A 23,442-nucleotide genomic window follows, 5' to 3' on the forward strand; every position below is an offset into this window, starting at 1 on the left:
CCAGGGCAGACAGCAGTTCATTTTCTTTACAGAACTAGGGTCATATCCTGAACAACTTGCTAGTCAGATATCCTTGTACTGTGAAACACCTTAAGAGATGGTCATAAACCAAATGAAAATTGACATCTTAAAACCAAAGCACCACAGCAGTGGGAGGGCAGCAGGGGAAAGGGAAGTTCCACAGACAGAAAGGCCCTAATAATAAGCACACCTTCGCAGTGCGCATGGACAATCGCGAGAAAAGAACTGAAATTGATATGAAGTGGAGTGTCTGGAGCTTATGGCTTGGAGCGTCGGGAAGCAGAAGAGGATGCCTTTCAGAGAAGGGCTTGGGCCAGTGGGGCTGGGGTCAGGGTGAGGCAGCAGAAGCACTTGGGGTGTTTGTGGCGGCTCTGCTTCCCAGAGGCTGGTGTCAGGCTGAGGATAGGCTCTCATATTCAGAACTGGGGTTTAGCAGATTGACAGAAGTAGTGCAGGATTTCAGAGGAGAAGCGGCATGCAGAGCAAGCTTTTGGAGGGAGCAAAACAGAGCTGAGGATGAAGCCTCTTGATGAGGACGTGATACGGTAGGTTCAAGGGGATATTTCCCATGCTTTTTGGCTGTAAGGCTGAAGGTAGAGGTGCTGTCAAGGTAAGAGACGCTAGGTAAGAGAGCTTCTGGAAGAAGAGCATTGTCTAAAAGAACAGATGTAGAAACAACACATTCATAAGGTGTCTGAATGCATAAAGCAGCACCGAAAGTCATTACTGGCAATGGATGTGATTTGGGAGACAAACCAACGAAAAAAAGGTTAAAGGCAGTGGTGTCTTTCTGAGCAGTCTGTAGTATTAAAAGATTTTTAACCAAATAAATTAAATGCAAAAGCAAATGCTTCCTGATTTATCAAGAACCCTATTCCAAAGATAACATTGATTTAGCCATTTCTTTGCCATCAGTAATGCATGTTTGGATTTAAGGTCATGTACACTAAAACATGTAGACCAGTATTTATTTGGAAAGGAAGAGGATGCTAATTTTCGGAAGATTGATGGAGAAGACAAGTATAACCTGAAAATATTCAAACAAGAATGCTCATTTCTGTGATAGCCAGCTGCCTCTATAGTTTGTGGGAAGGGACAGAATTTCCTGCCTTTTGTCAGTGAGTTGAGCTTGAACACATTTTGAGAGCATTTGGTCATTATGTGGTGCTCTGCCTAGATACATGGTATGGTATGATGTAATTTCATAAGCTTCTGGATAGGATCACCATGAGCAGAGATTATCAGAGCTTGTGACTTCTGGATTAATAGGTCAGTGAAGTTGTTCCAATTATTATTTTGTCCTTTAAAGAAAGGAATAAATAGGGCTTGTTGTGTGCCAGCCACAGACTTCGGCAGCCTCTTGCACATTGTGGACCCAGAGCGCGCACAGAAACGGAATCTTTATTTTGTTCAATATGTGCTCTGAAACCTGTGAGAACAACAACCTTTTCTTTTGTCTGAATTTATCCATGTAATCAGTGGCCCTCTTCATAGTTTGCATTCATGTCTTGCCTTGTATTCTGGAATAAAGGAGCCTTATCTAGAATGTATTCACATCTTATTTATGGCTCATGGGGAATCTGCTTTCCTCCACACTCAGTCTGTTGTGACATTATTAGTTCTAACTATGTAACTTAAGGTTTACTTCATAGATCATATGCAAATCTGATAGGTGAGCTTGCTGAATTTTATGCGCTGCTATCAGTGAGTTTCATCAGCTTTTCTGGGTTTAGGATTTTTGTAGTTGTGCAAGTTCCAAATATAGCTTCAAATTTTCAGTTATACTGTTACTTTTGTTTACTTTTCATGGCAGAAGAGCATTCAGAAGCAAACAGAAAGAAAAGAAAAACATACTGCTTTCCATAGGAAGTACAGCTGCAAACGACTGTGGACATGAAGCTCCTTTAGAAATCAAGAAGCATGTTCTGAGATTATTTTTCACTTTTGACCTGAGAGGAGAGCTATCAAATTCAATATATCCAAGCCATTTTAATGAATGTAGGACCTCAGATACATTACTGAGTTAACAAATTAGCCTACATCAGCTAAGCTGTAGTAACCCGTCATGTCATGTGTGTATTGCACACTTAAAGCTCATTGTAAGGTCGGGACAAAACCTGCAATTTGGATCTACAGACTTTAGGTTCAGGCAACTGCATCCTGCCTCACAATTGCAGTGGCCAAGACAACTCGTATCTTCAAATACTGTGATTAACACACAGCTACTCAGTATGTCCGTATGGGCTCTTTGTTGACACCTTTAAGGAAGTTCAGTCACTGAGTCATAAAAACTAAACCACCAAGGCAGGTGTGATTTCAACCACAGCTCTTTGCCTTTCCAAATTGTTACTGGGAAAACAAGTGTTAAGACTAAAACAAAAGTTGTTTTTTTTCGGGGGAGGTGTATTCTGTATCAGTTAGACTTATGTTGGACACTGCAACGATGTTTGTGCCAGCAGTATTGAGAAATGAAACACCAAGCCTACTTGGAAATTTTCCATTTCATCACTATGCAGTTTTTAGGTTGCAGCTTTATTGGTAAACTTAATCCTTTGCGCAGACTGGGCATTTTGCCTTGATTGTGGTTTCTGCTAAACCAGAGCACAATGTTGCATAGTATGCTAAAAGTCTTTATTTTGTATTCTACCATGTCAGGAAGAAGGAAGATGGTTTTTTATATGCATATTTCTAACAGGTTAACCAATTCTTATTACAAAAAAAAGATGACTAAAACTGTTTAAAGACCATCACCCACTTACTAATCAGGTACATTCCATCTCAGCTGTGTTCAAGATTGAAACTGGACTCTGAACGCTCAAATTTTACATTTGGTGCCATTTGAGAAAAACCTTTTTTTTCTCCATTCCTTTAATGGGATTTAGTGCAGTTTTGCATGCCATTTGGATGGAAGTCTTCAAAGTTGCGTTCTACATTTGGAAGTGGAGCTTGAACAGTTGCTAACAAATTAGTGTATAGTGGGGTTTTGGATCATCACATGAATAGCTGGAATAGACAAGCTCAGCAAAATTTTAAAGTCTATCCACACTAGGTGAATAAATATTGAGAAGTCCTTTTCTAAACAGACATCATTTTAACCATGTATGCCGATGTGGTCTAGGAGCAGTTTGGCAGGCAGCAATCAGATTTCTCTCATCGTTACTGTGGGAAAGTTGATTTGATGCAGCAGTAATCAGGAGAATGCCCTTGGAAAGTGTCCTTGATGCCGAACACCTCCCAAAGAATGATGTGCCTGTTCGTATCAGGTTTACTCTCCAGCCTACTCCTTGGAGCCATCTGCCGGCTAGTAACAACTCCAGCTACAGATTGTCCCTTGGTAGTATTTCGGTTCCGAGCTGCACCATCACAGCCTGCTGTGGTCTCCTCCTCAACATTCAGAGTTGTGGTGGTGTGTGCTAAACTGGTTATAAAAAGCGGCATCAATGCAGGCACACCTGACAGCAGGGCTACAGAATGCAGTATTTGTGGACTAACCTTTCTCTCTTTCTCTCTCATTATTAAGTGCTAGCAGAAACATTTTGAATGCTTTTGGAACTGTGTGTGGGGAAAGAAAGGGCTGTTTTTCTTACAGTGATTGAAACTGGGGCAAGAAACTGCAGTTACAGGGAAAGCAAGTCCTATACAGAGCATCCTTCAAGTGAAACCTAAAAAAAGATAAATATAGTCAAAACTAACTTTGTCCCAGTGGGTGTGTACAGAGGAGGGGAACTCCAGGTCTATGCAGTGACTTTGAAGTCTGGGAGCTTAAATTAGAAGGTAAATGTTAATAATGCATTAGCTTGAAGTGCTTCTGGTCCAAATGGTACCTTATACTATTAGGTTATTGCAGCTTTTATAATCACACACAGCTTTGTAATTTGTGTATGCCAGCAAAAACATCAAGGTGGCTTTGGCCCTTGCCCATGGGCAGTAAGCATGGGAAAAGACTGCTGGTTTTCAGTTTTGGGGGTAAGTATGAATCAAGCCCAGATGTCTGTGATTAGGTCTTGCAGCTGGGCAGAAACTTGCTAATCACCACATAATTAACCAGAAAGCCTTATGCAAGATGCCTCGTATCACTGAGACTATTGATCCAGGAGTGGTGTTTGATTATTAACTCTTGCCTGGCTTTACAAAGTTCTAGTCGATAAAAGCAAATCCTGTGGCTTTGACTTTTCAGTAGTCCGTGTTCATTTTAAGGCTCTATGGTAGCAAGTTCTTTAACTTTTCCACCTGTTTACTTAAGCAAAATACTGTAAATCAATTAAACGTGTAGATATTCTTACATCCTGTTAGTATGCATCAGTAAATGTAGAGGATGTAAATCTCATTACTAAATGTTGCCCTTTCTAGGAGTTCTGTGGAAATTTAGCAAATGTATCAGTTCAGAGTTAACTATAACCACAGCTTCTGTATCTGGGCAAAACTTGAAAGTGAACATCCTGTTCTTTGAGAGCTCTTAAATATTTAATATCACATATTGCAGAAACAGATGCAAAGATTCAACTAAGGATTTAAATTTCAACTAAGGATTTAAATAAAACTATTCTGAAATTCCATTAGTTCCTCCTACTACTGGCCAAAGTCTGATTTCATGGTTCTTCATCTGCACCGAGACAGTGGAAGTCATCAATACCTCCTACAGAGAGAGAAACATCCTTGTTCAGCTTGAAGTGCTTATATGGTTGCCAGCAGCAGCAAAATGGGCACAAAACCTGGGCTGAAATGGCTTACCGGATCAGTAGTTGGCCTGCTGAGATCTTTACCAAAGGTGTAGTGCTTTACCAGCTGTGAAGAGAAAGAGCAGGTAATATAGCCCATTTTAAACCTTCGCAACGAACTGTCAGTGTGTTGTGTCATTTTATACTAAAGATCTTTTTTTCAGACAAATAAGACTTTAAAGTCAGTGGGTTTTAAGGGGGATCCTTCTTGCCCTGAAAGCAGTACTAGTAGCTTTTAAAAAAGTTAGGGAGAAACGTTTCCTTTCCTGATAGAGAGCATCTGTTTGGGGGACCAGAAGTTTTGTTGAGCACAACAAATGAGGTTCCTTTCTCTTTCCTGTTTTTCTTTCCTCTTCTGTATTTTATCAAGCTGATGTTTTCAGTGTGGCTAAGATCCCTTTGCTCCAAGTACAAGGAGAACTGTACTTGGAAAACTAGGACCTGCAGATAAGCAGTGATGGAACCCCAGTCGATGGTAGCCCTTGTGGAGGCTGTAAGACAGAAAAGCTTCAGTGTTCATCATTGTGTCATGCAGCACTTCCCAAACTGAGGTGAGTCACGTGCCTATTGCAACTTCCACCGTTAAGGATCCCATTTACCTTGACTTAGAAAAAGCCACAAAAGTGAACAATTTTTCAGGAATAAGCTCATGAAAAGGGAAGGAGGATGACACTTTTTGTTGATGGTGCCATACCAAAAGTAAGGTCTGCAGTGTTAGTAAGAGGTGCAGGGTAGTTCCCAATGATAGCCATGTTTCTAGGGAGCCTGTGTTGTGGTTAAGGAGTTAAACTGTTTGAGCATCTTCCTCCCTGCTCTCTGTTTAAACAGAGTCCTTTGGAGCTGAAGTGATCTTTAAATATGCCGTAAAGTAGGTGTTTGTACTCCTTGTGTAAAAATACCATAATTCTGGATTTATCTAGGGAGGATTTCCTTGTTTAGTTAGAAGAAAGCTGAGCCTGTTAAATTTCAAGCAGGTCAGGAGAATTACAAATTCTTTGGACTTTAGGAAGAATGTTTTCTTTCTGAAGTCCTGAAAATGAGTTGGCTGATGCCAGGTGCGCAGTCGCAGTTGAACTCTGGCAGCGTTTGCTGGTTTTGATGAGCCTTGTCTTTAGTCCCGGTGCTCTGTGCTTAGTTGCTGATACATCTTTAGTTGAACCAACAGAAAACCCACACTTTACAATATAGATTGTTAATTTGAAAACGATGACAATGTTTTCAATAATTTTACTACATTATAATTGCAAGTGAATAAAACTAATATATGCACTGTACAGTTCACATGTGTTCTGATAAATACTGGTACTATGTTTAGCTTGGGTATGAGAAAGTGTTTGTAATGTGCAACCACAGATTTAGTCAGGCACAAAAGGCACATGATGATGAAATTGATTTAACTTCAAAAGCTATCATTCCTGTGAGTAACAAGAGTTAAGAAAATGAAAAGATAACATACACATCTATGCATAAGCTGCTGGAGGTAATACTTGTTTAAAATGTGCTGGCTGCCAGGCAAGTCCTTCTGTCTTAAAGTTTTAATAAGCAATTGTTCCTTTGCTTTTCCCTTTCCTTCTCCTGTCTGCACTTAGTGTGCATGCTTCCCTTCCTTCATTATTATGCATATATACGTACATACTCACATCCCCTTGCTCATCTCCTTCTGGCCCTGCCTGCTGGTGATGACTAGGGAATTGTCGGGAGCTCACTGCGCATGGGGCAGTCATGTGTAGCGTTTCCCCTGGACTGTGCTTCCTCCGGTGTCCACCTTTTTGCCTGCAGTTACATCGGCTCTGTTACATCTGTGCAGCTGTGTAATACCCCTTCCCTTGGAGGGGAGGGCTGAGGCTGTATCATCTGTATGTAAATGGCTGATAAAGGCTTACATTTAGAAGAGATTCTATATTTGAAGTTTTAGTCTTGAAACTATTGGGAGTGAGACAGTGACAGAAGCAGGTTCATCAGCTGGCTTTTTATAATTAACATTCAGGATCTGTGAGCTGTACATCTGCTCAGGTGCCCCTTTGAGTACAGTCAGAGGTAGAAACTTTTTTCCTGATGTAACTAAGTTTTCCCCTTTTCATAAATACACTTGAAAGTATGAAGAATTTCCAGATGTGTGAGAAGACCGAAGTTGTGTTGCAGGAGCCCCTGCACACCTGGAAGTGGATGAATTTTTCTTGGTCTAACCTCATTTTTACCTGAGACCTGTCTTACACGTGTAGTTTTGCTTGAGGGTTTTTGCCCTGCATTTGTGTCTGCATACAGAGCTGAAAGTGCCCATCACCTGTGAGAATCTTGTAGCCTGTTCTGACATTTGTGGTTGGTTTTGTCTGTATTTGATGCAGAAGAACAGAGGAAATAATTTGGGCGTGAGAGAAGGCTGAGTCTTATTTCTCCCCCAGTCTTATTATGTTGGTTATGTGATGACTCTAGATGTCTAATATTTGTAATTTGATGTGCTGATACCAAGTGCTTGCACTTCACTGCCTTGTAATTTGGCTCATACCTCTTGCTTGGCTTTCTGGGTCTCCTTCTTCTTAACCTGTCATCCTTCCCTTGGAGAACCTAATTCAGAAATTTCAAAGCATGTCTTGATTTTGTGAGCCTTGCCTGTACCTAGAGAGTAAAAGGGGCTGATACTCCAGCTTACTCTCCTTTTGTTGAAGAGCTCTGTGCAAGCGCTAGGTTGGCCTCTTAGTGATCCTTCCTGAATCACTAAGAAGCAGGACCTGTACAAGTACAAAGCCTGTGTCTGAACAGGTATTCCAAACCCAAGATCTTAATTAATAACTGGTTTCAGTACAGGATTTAAAAAAAAAAAAAGTAAAAAAACACTATACATTTACTTTGCCACAGGTGACTGAAACTTCTGGTTTGCATTTGCTGAATTCAAGGCTCAGCATTTTATTTCTCAAAATGTTCCCTTCCGATTTTATGTAGTTTTGTATTAGGTGGGGTGATCCAGTTTCTGCTGCAGGAGAAGCCTGTGCCAGGATAAGCTCTGCTAAGGATGTGGTTTTAGCACTGGCACGCAGGGTTTGAGCATGTGCTTGCTCTTCCCACTTCCCTTGCTGTGTCTCGGTTATAGCTGGTATTCCAGTGTCTTTATGTGCGGTGGTCTCAACAGTGAGGAATGGAGTTTTAAAAGTCTGAACCATAAAGCTTCAGAAACAGCAATGTCCCAAGCTTGGCAGGACAACGTTACATCATACGTTTCACATAAACTAGCAAACTGTGAATCTGATGTTTCTCTTAGATGTGCCCACTGCACTCTGGGCGTTGGATCACTTGAAATACTCCGAGGGCACACGTGGGGTACTGGTGCTGAGCTGCTCAGTTCCAGCAACGAGCCGGTAAATACCTCGTGCAGCCCTGCGGTGGGGTCTGGGGTGGCAGGGGCAGCCCTTCATGACACCACCCCCCACCCCCCACCCCCCCCAGTCCCTGGCATCGGTCCAAGCCCTCTTGCTCCTTGTGCCTATTGAGGCCTTGGAGCCAAGTCGTGATGCGATGGTGCTGGCCCAGTTTTCTTCTGGTAATTATAGTCTGCCTTTTTAGACTCCTCTGGTGTTTCAGTTTCAGGGTTTTGTCTTCCTGTAACTGTTACTTTTCTGTCCTCGATTTCCCTGTTTTCACTGGTGCAGTGCGCTGATCAGTCGCTGTCAGGAGCTTGCTAACACTGGCTCCTCCTCAGCTCCTCAGTCGGTTGGATGTGCACCTTGGCTGTTCCTAAGGGGCATTTCACATGTGAAATACTCCAAAAGAGGGAGAGGGCGAGGGTGAGGAGGTCACCTTTTCTCCACAGCCTGGACGCCGCTTTAGGGAACAGCACAGTGAAGGAATGATCACAGTGCATTTCTTGATTTTTCCACCAGTTTCTGACTCTCTTGCTTCTTGTTTTGCATTACTTAATATTTGGCAGTATTCAGATTTCCCCAAGTATATGGATCTACCCCCTGACTTTTTTTTTTCTCCCAGACTCTTTGGTTTTAAGGGTTCTTGGAAAGAGTTCTCATCTTACTATAGGGAGGGGTCATGTGAGCATCTAAGCTGCATAAGTTTTTAAGCTGCATCCAAGCTCATTTGCCTTCCCCCCCCCCATCCCTCCTCTCTTCAGTTTTACTAAGCAACTTCAGGAAGGAGATGCTGTAGAATGCAAGCAAGCTGCCAGTCGCTGCACCTCCCTTGCTGCTGGTGCAGCTGGGGGCTTGCTGGTGGAGGCCCTGGAAGGTGCGGGGGAACCAGCCCAGTGACCCGCTGCGCGCGAGCGTGGGTGCTCAGTGCCCCCACCTCCTCCCTGCCGTTCTCAGTGCTGTCCCGATGGATGAGGCTTTTTCTGTTCTCTGCTTGGACACCTGGGAACGTCTGTGTCCCCCCATGTTACTGAGGCTTGATCCTATTGCCTGGCTTCTGCTGTGCGAGTTGTTGTCTCCTGCTGCGCCAGCTTTGGAGAACCGAGACAAGGGCGTCAGTGCCATGGGAATCATTGCAGCAGTGAGACTTGCACAGGCTCGCTGCTGGGTTAGAACTTGCTAGAGTTGTTTGAGTTTTGTTTGCATGGAAGAGTAGCTGTCGGTGCTCTTTTTATGAAGTTTCTGTTTCTTTGTGGGCATAGAAATCTACTTTTAACAGCACAGCACATTAGTGCACTGTTGCTGTGCTTTGGGAGTGTAACAAAATTTACTGAAGAAAACATGCATTCCTCTTCAATGTGGAGTGAGACGGATTTCTCTTAATGGAGGTGGTATTCAGCCTGGTAGGTTGGTTTTGGTTTTATTGCTCTGTAAAGCTTGTGAAGGCTCTGTGATTATGTTGAGTAGACTAATGAGCATATTTTCATGTATTTTCGCAGGTTTGTTGCTCTGTTGTGGTGAAATGACCTATCTGAACAATAGTAGAATTCCTGTGACTCAAGCTGGGTTGTACCCAACATAAACTACTTCCTAAATAAAGCTAATGATGTTCTTTCTGCACAAGAAATTTCACCTCTCTTCCCTTTCACCTCTGCTAGATGGAATTTGCTATCATCAATAGATAAAAGGTCCAGTTTCTATATTCAGCCTGGACAGTTGTTTCTTGGGTCTTGGGTTTTTTTATCAGATTTCTCACCAGACTCTTGCAACAGGGTGGGTGCCTTTTGGCCCAGTTCTTGCTTCTAGTTGGTCTGGAGCACAGCTCCAGAAGTCAGAAGTTACCTGGCAGATGTGCAGTGAGATGCAGCCTTGTGCAATGAATGCAGCATGTTGTAAAACTTCCCTATGCCCTGGACTACTGGCTAATTTCATAGATTTTGCAGATATGAGGTGGGATCCTCATTTGGTATAGGTCAGTGAGTAATATCAACATGTCTTTTTAAAAGCCTTCTTTACAACAGCCTTGCTAGATTGAATTCTGTGTGCCATTTGTTAGAGCAGTGCTCTCATGATCAAAGAATCTCAATGTCTAATATTCCTGTAAGATAATCAATTTTTATAGACCCTTTCAGTGTTTAACCCTGAGTATAGCCATAGAGAAATGGTAAATGTCAGCTGAATTAGATTTCTTGTAATTTCTGTGTTTTGCAGTCATTTTCATAGCACTACATTGCAGTTTTGAATATATAGTAATATGGTAAGTTGTGTAGTTTTCATTTTCATTCATGTTCTGTGCATGTTTCTGCTTCATTTGTTGCAGTAGTGCTTCCTGGGATCTCTTTTCCCCAACGCGCAGACCGGCTGAACAAGGAATGGCTTTGAGGCAACTTAGGTTGCAGCAATACTGTACAGACTGTGATGAGGAGTAGGCACTACTGATACAGCAGTGCTATACTTGTTGCTGCATGTTTGTGCTAGGCAAGATAACAGTAAACTCTCCACCGCTTCAGAACCCAGATGTGTACCAGCCACTGATGTGACATATCACAGTTCGGTGACTGCTTGCAGCCCAGTTGCAGAATTGCACCACGTACTGTTTTGAGAGCCGCCTTCCTTTTCCTTCATCCTTTGCCCTCCATGTCCTGTTCACTAATATCACAGGAATATGCACAAAAATGCTTTTGTAGATGTATCTTTTAATATCTCTACACCAACATGGCTTGTCCTCTGTATGAATCAGGCCTTACTGCTCTTGTTCTATGAAGTATTTTCATTCTCAATGCCTGTTCTAAATGCCCCTTACAATATACTTGCTTTCTCTTCATAATGCTTTTCCAGGAATGCCATCTGACATACTAGTATGATTTTGGACAATGGGGTTTTTAGCTGTTTTTCCTCTGTGATTCCTACAGAACACATTTTTCAGGTTTTAATTCCTCTTCTTTCTCCACCCCCACCCCCCACCCACCCCCCCATGAAAACTGAATTGTGCTCTCAGTAATACCTTCTTCCATGTTGGCCATGTTTTGAGTCAAGAGTTTTCTCCTCTGTTACATTGCTGAAATTTGTATTATATGAATTAACATTTCAGTGCAGAATTTCATCACATTACCTGTGCATTACTGCAGCTTAAGAGAATGATTTTTAAAAAAACTCCAAACCTACCAAACCCAGCCATTGTGATGTCTGTCAGAGCCTCTAAGAGCCATCTGGCTCAAAGGGACAGACAAAAAGAAAAAAATGGAAAGTCATGTCCTTGTATCTGTGCTGGCTGCAAACATGCTCCATGGCTCACACAGTAGGACACTTCTACAAGCCTGCTTTCTTTCTGGTGGTTCCTGGTATTTGAGCCTTGGGAGCACCTTCCATACTCTGAATTAATGGTTGTGGAGATCTCGAACTTAGATTATATATGGCTTGGCCTTGTGATCTTCTGTCTCTGTCCTAGGTGAGTAATAATATATACATACAGGACATATATATGTGTGTGTGTGTGTATATATATATGTATATATACACACAAACAGGAAATACCAGTGAGAGGGAGAAGAGCAAGGGGAGAAGCAGCCGTGAGATCAGGGTGGCTTTTTAAAAATGAGTCTGAAGGGAGCAGGGCTTGATGGTGTAAGGTGCTGTGGGTCAGAGCTGTCACAAACAGGTTGATGATGAGACTTTGCTTTACATCTTCTAAGCAGAATAGTAAAATACCTTATCCTTGACAAGGAGGTTGAGGGTAGTGGTTAAGAGGTGGCGAGGTTTCGTCTTGCACCAGTGACAGCTGTGGTTTGAAACGCTGTTGCTGGCTCTGTTTTGTGATTGAGCCCTTCTGTGACAATAACTTTGTAATTAGTTTCAGACTTCAGGAGATCACATTAATCTTCTGGAAATTTTATTTAGTAATTATTAAATAGTGGTGTTTCAGTGGTGCTATGAATAGAACATATAGTCTGTAGGTGGATTTATGCCCTGCTGCACATCTTTGAATCGCCATTTTTAATTCCGCTTGATTCTTGCTACCAAGTCCGTAGTTCTGTGTATGCTGAGGAACGTGTAGGTCGCCTTGGATCTATTGATTTGCTCCTGATTTGGGTGTCTCTTACCCTGTACAACGTTTTCTTGGCCCAAAGGTGTGGTTTTAAAAATAGTGCCATGCGTTGAACACAGAACGGAAAGCCCTGTAGCTTTAAATCTCGCAGTCCTGGCCCTTTTCTGCCTCCGAAGCAGATACTCCCGGCTGAAGGAGGGGTGCATAGCCTGCCTGCGAGCTGAGCCGAACCGTGGGTTTGCATCAGCAGCGCGGGAGCTCTGCACGCAGCGATGCCTGCTCCGGCAGAGGCGCGCTGCTCGCCCCGCCCGCGCCCCGCGCCCAGCCCGCCGCCCCGGTCCGGCCCGCGCATGGCGCCGCTCGGCCGCGGCGGAGGTTGCCCCGGCAGGAGCCAGCGCCGGGGCCGGGGCTGCAGGTGGCCGCGCGGTGATGTTTATGTGGTGCTGCTGTACCTGTGTGTGCTGTGAAAGGGATTTCTGCGAGCCCGTGAAGGTGAGAAGATCGTGGAGCATCACTGCAGCAGCGTTAGTTGCCTTATTTGGCTGTTTTACTTAAATCTCCGTTAGAACCTGACCTCGTTTCGTGGCATCAGCCTTGGAAACGCTACGTTTTCCTCCAGGCACTGCTACTGCATTTCTGTGGTTGATTTTTTTATATAGCTTTCCTTCACTTCAGAAGCTGTGAAGTATGAAAAAGGCTCCTGTCTGAGTGAGTGTTGCAATCTATAAAAAAGATCAAACATGGTGTGCTCCTTTTTGCGAGTTTTCTGGTTTTATTGTTTTGGGGGTTGGCTTGTATGGTACATAATAAGAATGGACTAGTAAATGCAGCCCAGTGTCAGAGAGAGGTGTTTGGATCAGCAGCTTTTTAAAGAGACCTCTTGTTTTGCTGTTTTAGCTGTGCAAGATGTATTTTCAGTAGTAGTAAACAAACTGCAGAATCGTATTTTTCCTCCAGGTAAAAAAAGATTAAGAGCATACGGCTTTCTGTACAGTCGGTGACCTTCAGAAATGAGTAAGTACTTTTCTTAGGTTTCAGTTAGCTGTGTAGCTAGGCATTGCCCTTTCACAAGTCTGAGTTAACAGTAAGCTGTGTTTCCCCCCAACATTTATTAAATATTGAAGAGAGACAGTGAGGGGTTTGACATTTGATCTCTGGTGCAAAATAGAAAATACTTTGAGCTGTTGCAGTTAGCTCTCCAGTGCGATGTGGCTCCAGTGTTTGGAGGAAAAAAAAGAAATACGGGACCCAGGCGACTTTTGTTCCATTGCCTTTGCCATAGATGAATGTTTGCCTAGGATTTGTTATCATCTGCAGAAGACATGGTTGAAAAATTGCATAGTGTTAACTGTGTTGTGTTTGAAGCGTGTATGTCTAATCATGTTTATTTAATAGACTCATTTCCCTTTGGGAAGGTTTGGCTCTTATGTACTGGGACATGTACTTTTTCTTGCTGCATTCGTCAGTCTTCATAATAAAAGTGACACACGGGTGGCTCTTGGGAACAGCTCTGTTGGAGGTGCAGAGTTGAAGTGGCACACACCACTGAGGTTGAGAGCAGTAAGAAAGGACGGGTTTGTTTGTATTCCACATTCCAGGTTGATAGATCTGTACACTTTGCATCTTGGCATGTGTAACAGCAGGCTAATATATCGCCTCTTGAGAGCTGGAGAGAGAAGTGGGATACCATGTTCGGTGCCCTCCTAGATCAGATATGGGCATTGTGCTGTCAGGATAGCCAGAGAAGTCCTTCACCTTCTGTTGTGGAGATGATGCTGCAGTAAGATTTGTCTCTAGGTGGAGTTCTGGATGAGGCTTCTCGGTTTTCACAAGAATACTGAAAGCAACACAGTGATTTCAGTATTTGGTTAATTCAGTATTTCCTGTGGACTTCTAGACAAGTGCCCTGTTGCCTTACCCTGCTGGGTATTCATCATCCGTTGAACGCACCTTTCTCTTTGATGTCTCATTGCATAGTGTTTCCTTCTTCCACATTTCAGAAAGCACACATGCCATGTGTCTGCAGCTCTGGGGAGTGTGTGTGTGTTCTTGTGGTGTGGTGACTGCCCTTGCCTACATTGCTTCTCCTTGTCCTTGACAAGCTAAGTTTGCCACTTGGAGCAATCCCATGGATTTAGGTGGTGTTAATGTAGGAGCACCCTGCAGCACTTGGAGCTAAACAGCAAGCTATGTTTTAGCAGGAAAGGGATCTCTGAAGCCAGCTCTATTGCATAGCTTTCTGGCAAGTTAGTATTAGCAGATATACTATGTGTACTATATTAGAAAGGCTTTAAGTAAGGGAATAATATGTCAAGAAATGGTATACAGGAATGGCAAAGAAGTATGTTCACAGGAAACGTGAATCCTGCTGTTCTGAAATACTTACCTTTTTGTATAAGCTGTTGATTGGATCAACCGTTTCCAGGATGAATTTTGGTTACAGTTACACTTTTGTGTTGTACCTTCAGAAAATACTACAACTAAAAATAAATTTTAAAAAGTGAAGTAAGTGTAGAAGTGCAGTTGCTGTGCTCATGTACAGGGGGCCCTTTAAACTAAATACTTGGAGATGACTTGCATGCTAAACTTCAACAGAGACACATCTCCTGGAAAAGGGGGGGAAAACCTTGCTCTTGCATGTGGCTGTTCTGTGCGGAGTGATCACCCAGAGACATTTGTTCTCCCAGACTCGACCCAGTTTGTGCCGTTGCTTTGCAAGTCAAATTTAACTTGCAGTCTGAAAATCAAACTGATCTTTACAAATGAATATTTAAGATGCAATAAATAATCTGTATTTATCAGCTAGCATATTGAAGCATAAATTCCCCCAACAAATTACTCTTTGGGAAGTGTTAACAACAGTTTTATCTCTAAGGTAATGAATTATGATTCAGACATACTGGGGAAAACAGAATGAGTTAAAAAATTTCCCAAAACAACAACAACAAAAAAAAAACCACAACCCCCCCTGGCATTTTACATAGTCACTTTCTCATAAAAGCTTGTATAAACTTGTTTCCAAATCCACTCTGTCCTCCCAGTTCCTACACTTTGTTTTTGTTCAGCTTTACCTCATTTCCTATCCTTATTATTTTAACTTCTGGCCTGATTGGCAGTCACCCCTTGATTAAAAATCTGCAGCTGCTAAAACAAACATCCATGAATGTTACTTTGGCTGCACCTTTTGCTGTATCATCCTTTTTCACTTCAAAAATCAAGTTTCTGCAAGCCCTTGTGTATAATTCAGTTCCTTCCTATTTTTCCCACTCAGATTGTTGCAATCATTCCCTTGGACTTGCCTCACCCATAATGCTGGTGTTAACTGCCATGTATTCAGCCAGCACTGCTACTTTTCTTCTTGACTAGTCCGTAGCTTTGCAAAACCACTGCTGAATTGGACCAAGCCTTACTCTTCTGCATTCAAAAATATCTTGTCTCAAGATTTCAGAAGTTTGAGGTTAAGAAGGTAAGGTTTTTGGTGGCAATTGGATTTTTAAAAAGAATTAAAGGGGCTGTAGACATCATCTTCAGGGAGATGCTACACTCTGTTGTGTCAGTCCCCTTCTGTCTCTAGGGTGTAAATAAATGCTTGTGGGCAGAGCTGGTGCCTGGCCCTGCGTGTCTCCATCCTGTTTGAGAAAACAGCTTGTGTAACGTTCTTTGCCTGAGCCAGTGCTCTTGGCTGATGGGCAGTCAGGGATGCATGTGCCTGGACCACAGGTGGGAAAGGTGTAGTCAGCTTTGTCGCTTCAGCTGCCACGTAACCAGTTAGTAAGCGATAGCATCTGCTTCCCAAGATGCGCAGTGCCCCAGGCAGGTAGGTTCAAACAGGGGTAATGTGTAGAGCCTGCCAAGCTCTGCCGTGCTGTGGGGAACGCTGGTGACCAGTGATTGTAGTGGGCTAACAAGCAACTTTCCTGAAGTTCCCCTGTGGAACAGGTTAAGTTGGTGGTGACAGATGCTGCATGCAATTCGTTCTTATAGAGCAAGTACAATGACATGTGGCAGCAGCATCTTCCACCATTTCCCCATCCCCACCTCAGCAACTGCTGAAGTTGAAGTACTGGGTGTCCTTTAGGGATTTCTGCCACTGACAGATATGACAAAAATACAGTTGGTTGCTTTATAGCTAAACTATGTTTCTGACACTAGAAGCAGCATATGATGAAGTCACATTGCCGTTTTGTATTGCTAGGTGACGAGGCCATGGGAGAGTCGTGCTGCAGCTGGCTTGACCAGATGTTGAGTTGTGGGTGAGGGTTTGTATGCATACCTCAGGCCATAGCTTGATGTTTCTTTTGGCAGTTGCGCCAACTTAAGCAGTCCCAGGTCACTTTTCCCTTCTGCAGTATTGCTGCAGTCCCACCAGCACACAGTGCGTCGGAGCCTTATGGTTAACAAGGTTTGGGAATGTATTAAAGAGTAAAAATGTCTCCAAGTTCCTTATTGCTGGGTTGGTCCCCAAGTAAGCTTGCACCTTGACCCTGTGGGGAGTTGCTATTCTCTCTGCCTGCTGTGGCAACATAATGTCAGGCGGGGAACTGCTGAACTCAGCACCCCACCAAAGGAAGGGAATGCTAAATCATGTACAAGTCTTGAGCATATTGTAAAACATTGCTCTGTTGTGGTTGCCAACTATCCCTTCTGCCCCATGTTAGGTACCTGCCATCTCTTCCCTTTCTGCAGAGTGAGGACATGCTGGCCGTGCGGGAGTGCTGGGAACCACATGCGTGGCTCTGGGTTGGCAGAATGCACACATACTGTAGCATAATCATCGCTCGAGATAGTTTAACTACTGTGAGTAAGGTATAAAGCCATTTCCTCTTGGTGCTACCAGTGGTGGTTCCCTGCTCTAGCTGTTACCTTAGGCAGGCAAAGGGATTGTATTGGAATTTTTTCTTGTAATTTTATCAGGGTTATTTTTATGTTTCTTTTCTCTCAGTGTTTTTCTTCTATAACCATAATGATCTTCCCGCCATTATGAGGGTTAATTGCCCACAGGCAAATGCTGTTTATCTCTTTTAGAAACCCCAGTTATAATCTAACCGATGACCTGTACTATAAAAAACACACAGCAAGACTTCCTTGAGCTGTCCATCTGTTTGCATGCTTTCCTTAGCCAGTTTTGGTTTTGATTTGGATTGAGGAGTATAATAGGGATGGCTCAAAGCAGTTGCTGGCAGGGATGGCCAGCAGATGCTGTGGGTACGTAGATGGAAGCCTGTTAAAAGGCAAAAGCTGCTGTAGTTTTTGAAGATTCAGTTGGCCAATAAAAGATTGCAGGATAACTGCACAGTGTGTCCTGAGGAATTACTAGACCTGTGCTTTGGTTTTTTCTTTTGTAAATTCTTGGCAGTAAAGCCAAGGCAGATGTTGTGTAGCTCAGGAGCATGTATGCGCACTGGGCGCTTGCTGAGGGAAGGTGGATTCTTGAATCCACACGTGAGTGGACAGTTGTGTTTCTAGGGATGGTTCAGTGCAGCAGCATTTGGATCTTCTGTCTGTATTTAATTGAGGTGAATGAACAGAAATCTCCTGCCCTACATATGCTACTACACAGGATTTGCAATGATATAAACCTGCAATTCGAAATAAATAGTGAACCAAAGAGCTGGTAGCATCAGCTGTGTGGCGGGGTGGCAGCAGACAGATGAGAAGGGTTAGAGGTCCAAGTTTCTGTTACAGACACACCCACAAATGTAGTATGTGGATGTGGAACCTCTGTCCTTCCAGCTACTCAAAAACCACCTGGACACGGTCCTGGGCAGCTGGCTCTGGGTGGTCCTACTGAGCTGGGGTGTGTGTGTGTGTGTGTCATCGGACCAGATGACCTTCAGAGGCCCCTTTCTGACCTTACCCTGCCCCTGATTCTGTAACATCCTTTAAGAAGCTCTCTCAGCTGTAGGTCATAAACAGCTTATTGCATCACCCAGGTGGACCAGGCAGAGTCAGTTGTATTACTTTTTCTGTTTACTTTGGGACCAACAATGAATTTTGCAGTACGTTGTGTCATTACCGGACCCAGCAGGGACATGACATGCTGCTTGCTCAGGGACAGTATGATTGATGTCACCTTGACTCAGATGTTCAGAGAGTCATGTGCTGCAGGTGTCGTGCAGGGAGGTGACTTCTGGCTGTCGACTGCATTTAATTGTATACATTGAAATGTATTATTCACATGTATTCATAGCAGTTCATGATGTTTAAATATCTCTTCATTGCACTTCACAGGGATTCTGTGCGTGGCTTTGTACAAACATGCATTTAGATTATTTAATGCAGATTTATGATGATACTGAGGCCTAACGGCCTTAGTACACTTTTTGCACTGTACACATACCAAAGTAGAGAGAAATGAGGAAAAATGCAGGGTCAAATAAGAATTTGCAGTGCAATTACAGGACACTGAAGTTAACAGCCCTCTCCCTGTATGAAGAGCTGTGATTTTTGTACAGCTATGGGCTGTCAGGCTCTTGGTTTCATACCTCTTCAAAAGACAGCTCTTCTTGAAGTACAGGACTTGTGCAACAAATGTGAATTTGGGGTTGTAATTCAGTGGAATCTGCAGCAGCATCCAGAAGATTGAATCTCCTTCATGGGACACATGGTTTGTTGAACAGGTTTGTATGCTGGTATTTGTCACCCCTGCATGAAAGCAGTAAAAGGTATTCTTTTTAAACCTCCTTTGGCTCCTCAAATAGTAAATATCGCCAAGAACATTTTACGATGGAAACATGAAAATTGAAGCTAAATTTGAGAATCATGCATTTTAAGTAATCTCAAGCCCCCTTTTCTATGGGTATCTTCCTGCTCACAAGATTTGTTGAATCTGAAGGGACTTGATTCTGAGCATTGTCAAGGACGTACTTTCCCTAAATCTTCTACTTAGTGCAGTTTGTCATCTTTTTGCTTTTAGAGGGAAAAGTAATATACATTATTCCATGTTGACAGATACACAGGAATGTAAGTCCATTGGGAACATGAGAATTTACCAAGGACCATTCACCCAGCTATCGCTTGTAGCGAAGTAGCAAGTAAAAAACCCTCCTTTTCCCTGGCATTTGGTATCTCCAGCAGCAGCAGACCATAAGCAACCGAACAAGTAGAATATTTTCCAAAATAATTCCGATCCTATCTTTATAGTAGTACCATCCATTTTCAAAACCCACTGTTTTGGGGGGGGTTGGTGGTTTTTTTTAGAATTTTTCTGCAAAAAAACTTTCTCAAGCACTTTTATTTTTCACTGGTTTTTTGTTTGCATCAATTTGCAGTGGGTTCCCCCCCTAAAAATTTCATACGAAGATACCTTAAAATAATTTGTCAGTTTGGATTTCAGAGCCACCGCTCAGCAGACGGCAGCAGGAAATGAATAATTCTATATCCAGCTGAAACCGCTGAGTTAATAGTTCCAATAAATAAAGGCTGTGCTCTGGGAATACAAGGAGCAAGCAGTCAGGCCCTCGCTTCTCGCCTGGGATCGGAGAGGGCAATCCACGTACCCCGGTGTCACCAGGATGTGCCAGTGGGCAGGAGGGGCTCCACAGGGCACTGGGCCAGTGGTCCCAGCCCCGCGGGGTGCCACAGAGCAGGGTGCTCGCCTGCGGGTGATGCAGCTCTGCAGACCTGGTCGGACACAAAAGATGCTCTTTTTTTTCCCCTCCCCTCTAATTTTTATTCACCCATAAGATGTTAATTAGAGATCTCATTTACTAATGAACTAACTGTCTTGGAAATGTTGAAGACTGCAGGTCTGTGCTCCGGCAGGCGCCTGGGGCAGGGGACCACGTACCTGCCCGGCGCCGCAGCTGCCATGTGGGCGCTGACGCTAACGGAGTGAATAGGAAGCCTGGCACTGAGGGCTTTCTGTGAGTCTCCTAGAGTTTTCTGCTTGTGTCACTCTGCTGCCTTCAGCACAGCGGGGAGAAGGCAACAAAGCAACTTCTGAATTTTTTTGTGATTAGTTTTCCCTGCTGCGTGGGGTGCTCAGTCACCAGGAAGCTGATTAATCCGGGTGTCTTAGGGACTGTGAGCTCCCTTCCAGGGCTGCTTTCTGCAGTTGTCTTTCTCAGCTCCCCTGTCTCACCTTGCCCTATATATTTTTATTCCAAGTAACATGACGCTTTTCAGTCACATTTTTAAAGCTCCAGATAAAGGAGGAGGAAGCAAGAGCTGAGCAATCTTCTTACAGCAGGCTTGCTCTGAATTCTGCTGTTTGCTTAAGCCAGCTGCCCTGCTTGTTTAGAAAAACCGATCTGTCTTCCTGGTGAATGACTGTGGTATGGGCATTTACTGAAGTCACTGTAAAAGAAGGGTGAAACACCTTTAAAGGAACTGTGGTTCTTCAGCAATGCCAAAAGGCAAAATTACAGGTTCTTTTGGGGGCTGTGTGTTGAGTATAGATACATAGAAAAACTTTTACAAGAGGGAAAGCCTGAGTGTGTTGAAAGTGCTAGGAATTTGATAAGATCTTGAGGGGGGAGAAAGCATAAGGTCCTCACAAGAACTTGTTCGGTTCATGGCATAAGGCCAAAGCAGTTTTCAGTGCACCTCCTGGTAGGAGGTCACACAGGTCCACTCTTACCTAGACTGAGCCAATATACTGGAAAATTGTATGGCAAGGGAGATTGACTAATTTAATTGTAATCCCTGTTTTTATATAAAAATTACGGTATTTAATTTACCAACATCTCTTCAGGACAGATTGCCAGTCATCTTAAATCAATAATATGTCAACCAGCATTTCCCAAGGACCCAGTTTGTGCTGAGTCTTCCCTTTCTAAAGCCATGCCAATGCAGAAAAAGTACTTAAATTACCTCAGTTCTGTTCCAGAATAGCACTTTGCACAGCTGTTTGCTTTTTAATTGTAAAAAAAAAAAAGTTCTTGTTATTGCAGAATAATATCCACACAACTGGTGATTATGAAGTAATTACCCAACGTGGGTTATTCTAGTATAGCTGTTCCAGTTTATTTTCTGTCACAGGTATGGGAAGATAACCTGAGGAGAGATGCTGAAGTCAATTGACGTAAAGTGGGGGGACGGAGGCAGTGAAGACAAAGTTTTACAAAATTTTTCTCTCACAAAACTCATCTCTGAGAGAAAGAGTGTACTATTAATGTAGTTTATAGTAATTATATACACACACACAGATACACTAATTTATACCCAACTAGGAGTAAATTAAGCCAATAGAAATTCTTTATTGCAAAGTAATGTTGAAGTCCCATTAGTTCTCCAACACTGAAATGTGCAAATTTCAGCCCAGAGCAACTCCGGGCTGTGGAAGGGCTGGCAGCTTAGCATGATCCACAGTTGCTTGGTTGTGGGAGGCTGTGTCAGCCCCACTCTCGCTCCCCTTTACCACTGCCCAGTACAAAAGTATTTATTTAGAGTTATTTCAAATTACTTGCTGAAAAAAATGTGTCAGCTTGGGGATCTTTCTTTTCTTCATCGGCCATTAATACTAAAATTTCCTTCCTCTGGAGTAGATAGAGATTGTTAGAAATGGATTGATAGGGTTCTTTTTGAGAAGCTGGCTTGTTTTGTAAGACAATTAAGAGGACTAATGAGATTTTATCAGTGTGCTGAATAGAAAAGCCTACGCTGTGCTGCTTTATGGATTATGGTGAGTTGGCACAGTAGTAAATCAAGCTGTGCGCTATTGCACATAAAGGATCCGTGGTCGAGGAACTAAGCAGTTACATCTGGGGAGCTGGTTGACACTCTACAGATCAGGCGTGCCCTATGCACGCAGGATCTTTGTTTCCTTATAAACCATACTGACAGTCCTAGGAAAAAGTTAATGAAATTACGAATTCTGCTAAGAGGTATCTTACTGAATGTGTGCCACTTCAAAGTACACGTGCCCCTAGATCTCAGAGACAGCATGTATCTCGGTACAGTACTGATGTTGTGCATACTGCTGGTCCCACTGATGAATATGAATTCTCACCACTAATTTTCCATTAATCTATCCAGACATCCAGGCTTTCCACAACTAAACCCACTTAAGCGAGTATTTGGTATTTGTGCAGTCACTGCAGGCTGAGTTCTGTGTTCACTGGTGTTCTGTGGCTTCCAGCAACAGTGCTCCTCTAGAAAATAAATCAGTTGAGTTTTCCAGATACCTGGGCAGTTTTCTGGTCGGTGTGGTAGCAAACAGAGCAGGTCAGTGTGCAGCTGCTGGGAGCAGCCCTGTGGACCCTGCTTGGAGCTGGCTGGTGCTGTAGCGCACTGCCTGCCTGCTGCAGGCACGGTGGCGCGGCATTAGGGACGGTGCTGGAAGTAGAGAGAGGGATACAATTTACTGTAAGGGCTTTTTGTTGTTGTTTTGTGTATCTTCACAAGACAAATATGGAGAGTGAGTGGGCCGCTAGCTGTTCACATAAAACCACACAGGGTGCTGCGCTGCGCCCGAGCCGAGGCGTGGGCCCAGGGGGCCGTGAGGGCGGCCGGCGGGGCCTGTGCTGCTGCCTGCGGCCGCAGAACCCGGGGCGCGTGCTGGGCCTCGCGCGGCCTGAAAAACAACGAGAACGGGTTTGTGGCGTGGGGGTGGTGCCAGGTTCGGCCTCCGGGAGCCCGGGGCGCGCGAAGGAGCGGGGCGGCCGCGGCCCCTCGACGTTCAGGGCAGGGCCGGGAAGGCAGGAGCGCCCGCCCCACGCCGGCAGCCGCGCCCCGGCAGCCCGCGGCACGCCCCGGCACGCCGCCGGCCGCGGCGGAGCTCGGGGTCAGCCCAGGGGGCGGCAGCGGGGCAGCGCCCGGGCTGCGAGAGGCCTCCCCCGCCACGGGGCGCTGCGTGGGGCCGGAGCTCGGGGCCGCTCCGCCCCGGGGCGGGCGCTGCCGGCAGGGCGGGGCCGAGCGCAGGTGGGGAGCGGCGGCGGCGCAGCCATGCGGGCGCCCGGCGGGAGCCATGCACTGGGAGCGGGCGCTGTTGCTCCGCCGCACCAAGGTACTGCGGACGGGGGGCGCGGCGCGGCGGCCCCGGCCCCCTCGGCGCCCTTTGGCCGTGAGGGCCAGCGGCGGCACGGCCCGTGCCGAGCCGGGGTGTGAAGGCGCAGCTGGCCCGCCGGAGCAGCGCGGCGCGGGGCGGCAGGACGGCCCGGCCCGGCCCTGCCCTGCCCTGCCCTGCCGGCCTGGCCCGGCCCTGCCCGCCGAGCCGCCCGGCCCGGCCCGCTTCCCACCGAGGGGCTCGGTTCAGTCGCTTAGAGCAGTCGTTTGCACCGCGCTGGTTTTAACTTTTGGGGGGTTTGCCTGGGAGCGAGATTTGTCGTTCGGAGGGTGCTGACTGCTGCGGGGTTTATTGCGT

At 44.6% G+C, this 23,442-nt stretch overlaps 1 protein-coding gene across 10 annotated transcripts in view; it reads left to right on the forward strand.

Moving 5' to 3' along the window:
- The window catches only part of TMCC1 (transmembrane and coiled-coil domain family 1), a 134,362-nt gene that overhangs the window by 80,538 nt on the left and 30,382 nt on the right, over nt 1-23,442 (forward strand). Inside the window, exon 1 of one of the 10 annotated variants that reach the window (XM_056334721.1) lies at nt 12,549-12,629. The exons of 8 other annotated variants lie outside the window; for them this stretch is intronic. In XM_056334721.1, the coding sequence (XP_056190696.1) occupies nt 12,567-12,629 (63 nt within the window). In that variant the 5' untranslated portion in view covers nt 12,549-12,566. Of the gene's footprint in view, nt 1-12,548; nt 12,630-22,470; nt 23,086-23,442 lie in introns of those variants that run through there. One more of the 10 variants, XM_056334722.1, reaches the window with a different exon arrangement.

Source organism: Falco biarmicus, chromosome 4 (genome assembly GCF_023638135.1).
Source record: "Falco biarmicus isolate bFalBia1 chromosome 4, bFalBia1.pri, whole genome shotgun sequence".
Taxonomy (NCBI): Eukaryota; Metazoa; Chordata; class Aves; order Falconiformes; family Falconidae; genus Falco; species Falco biarmicus.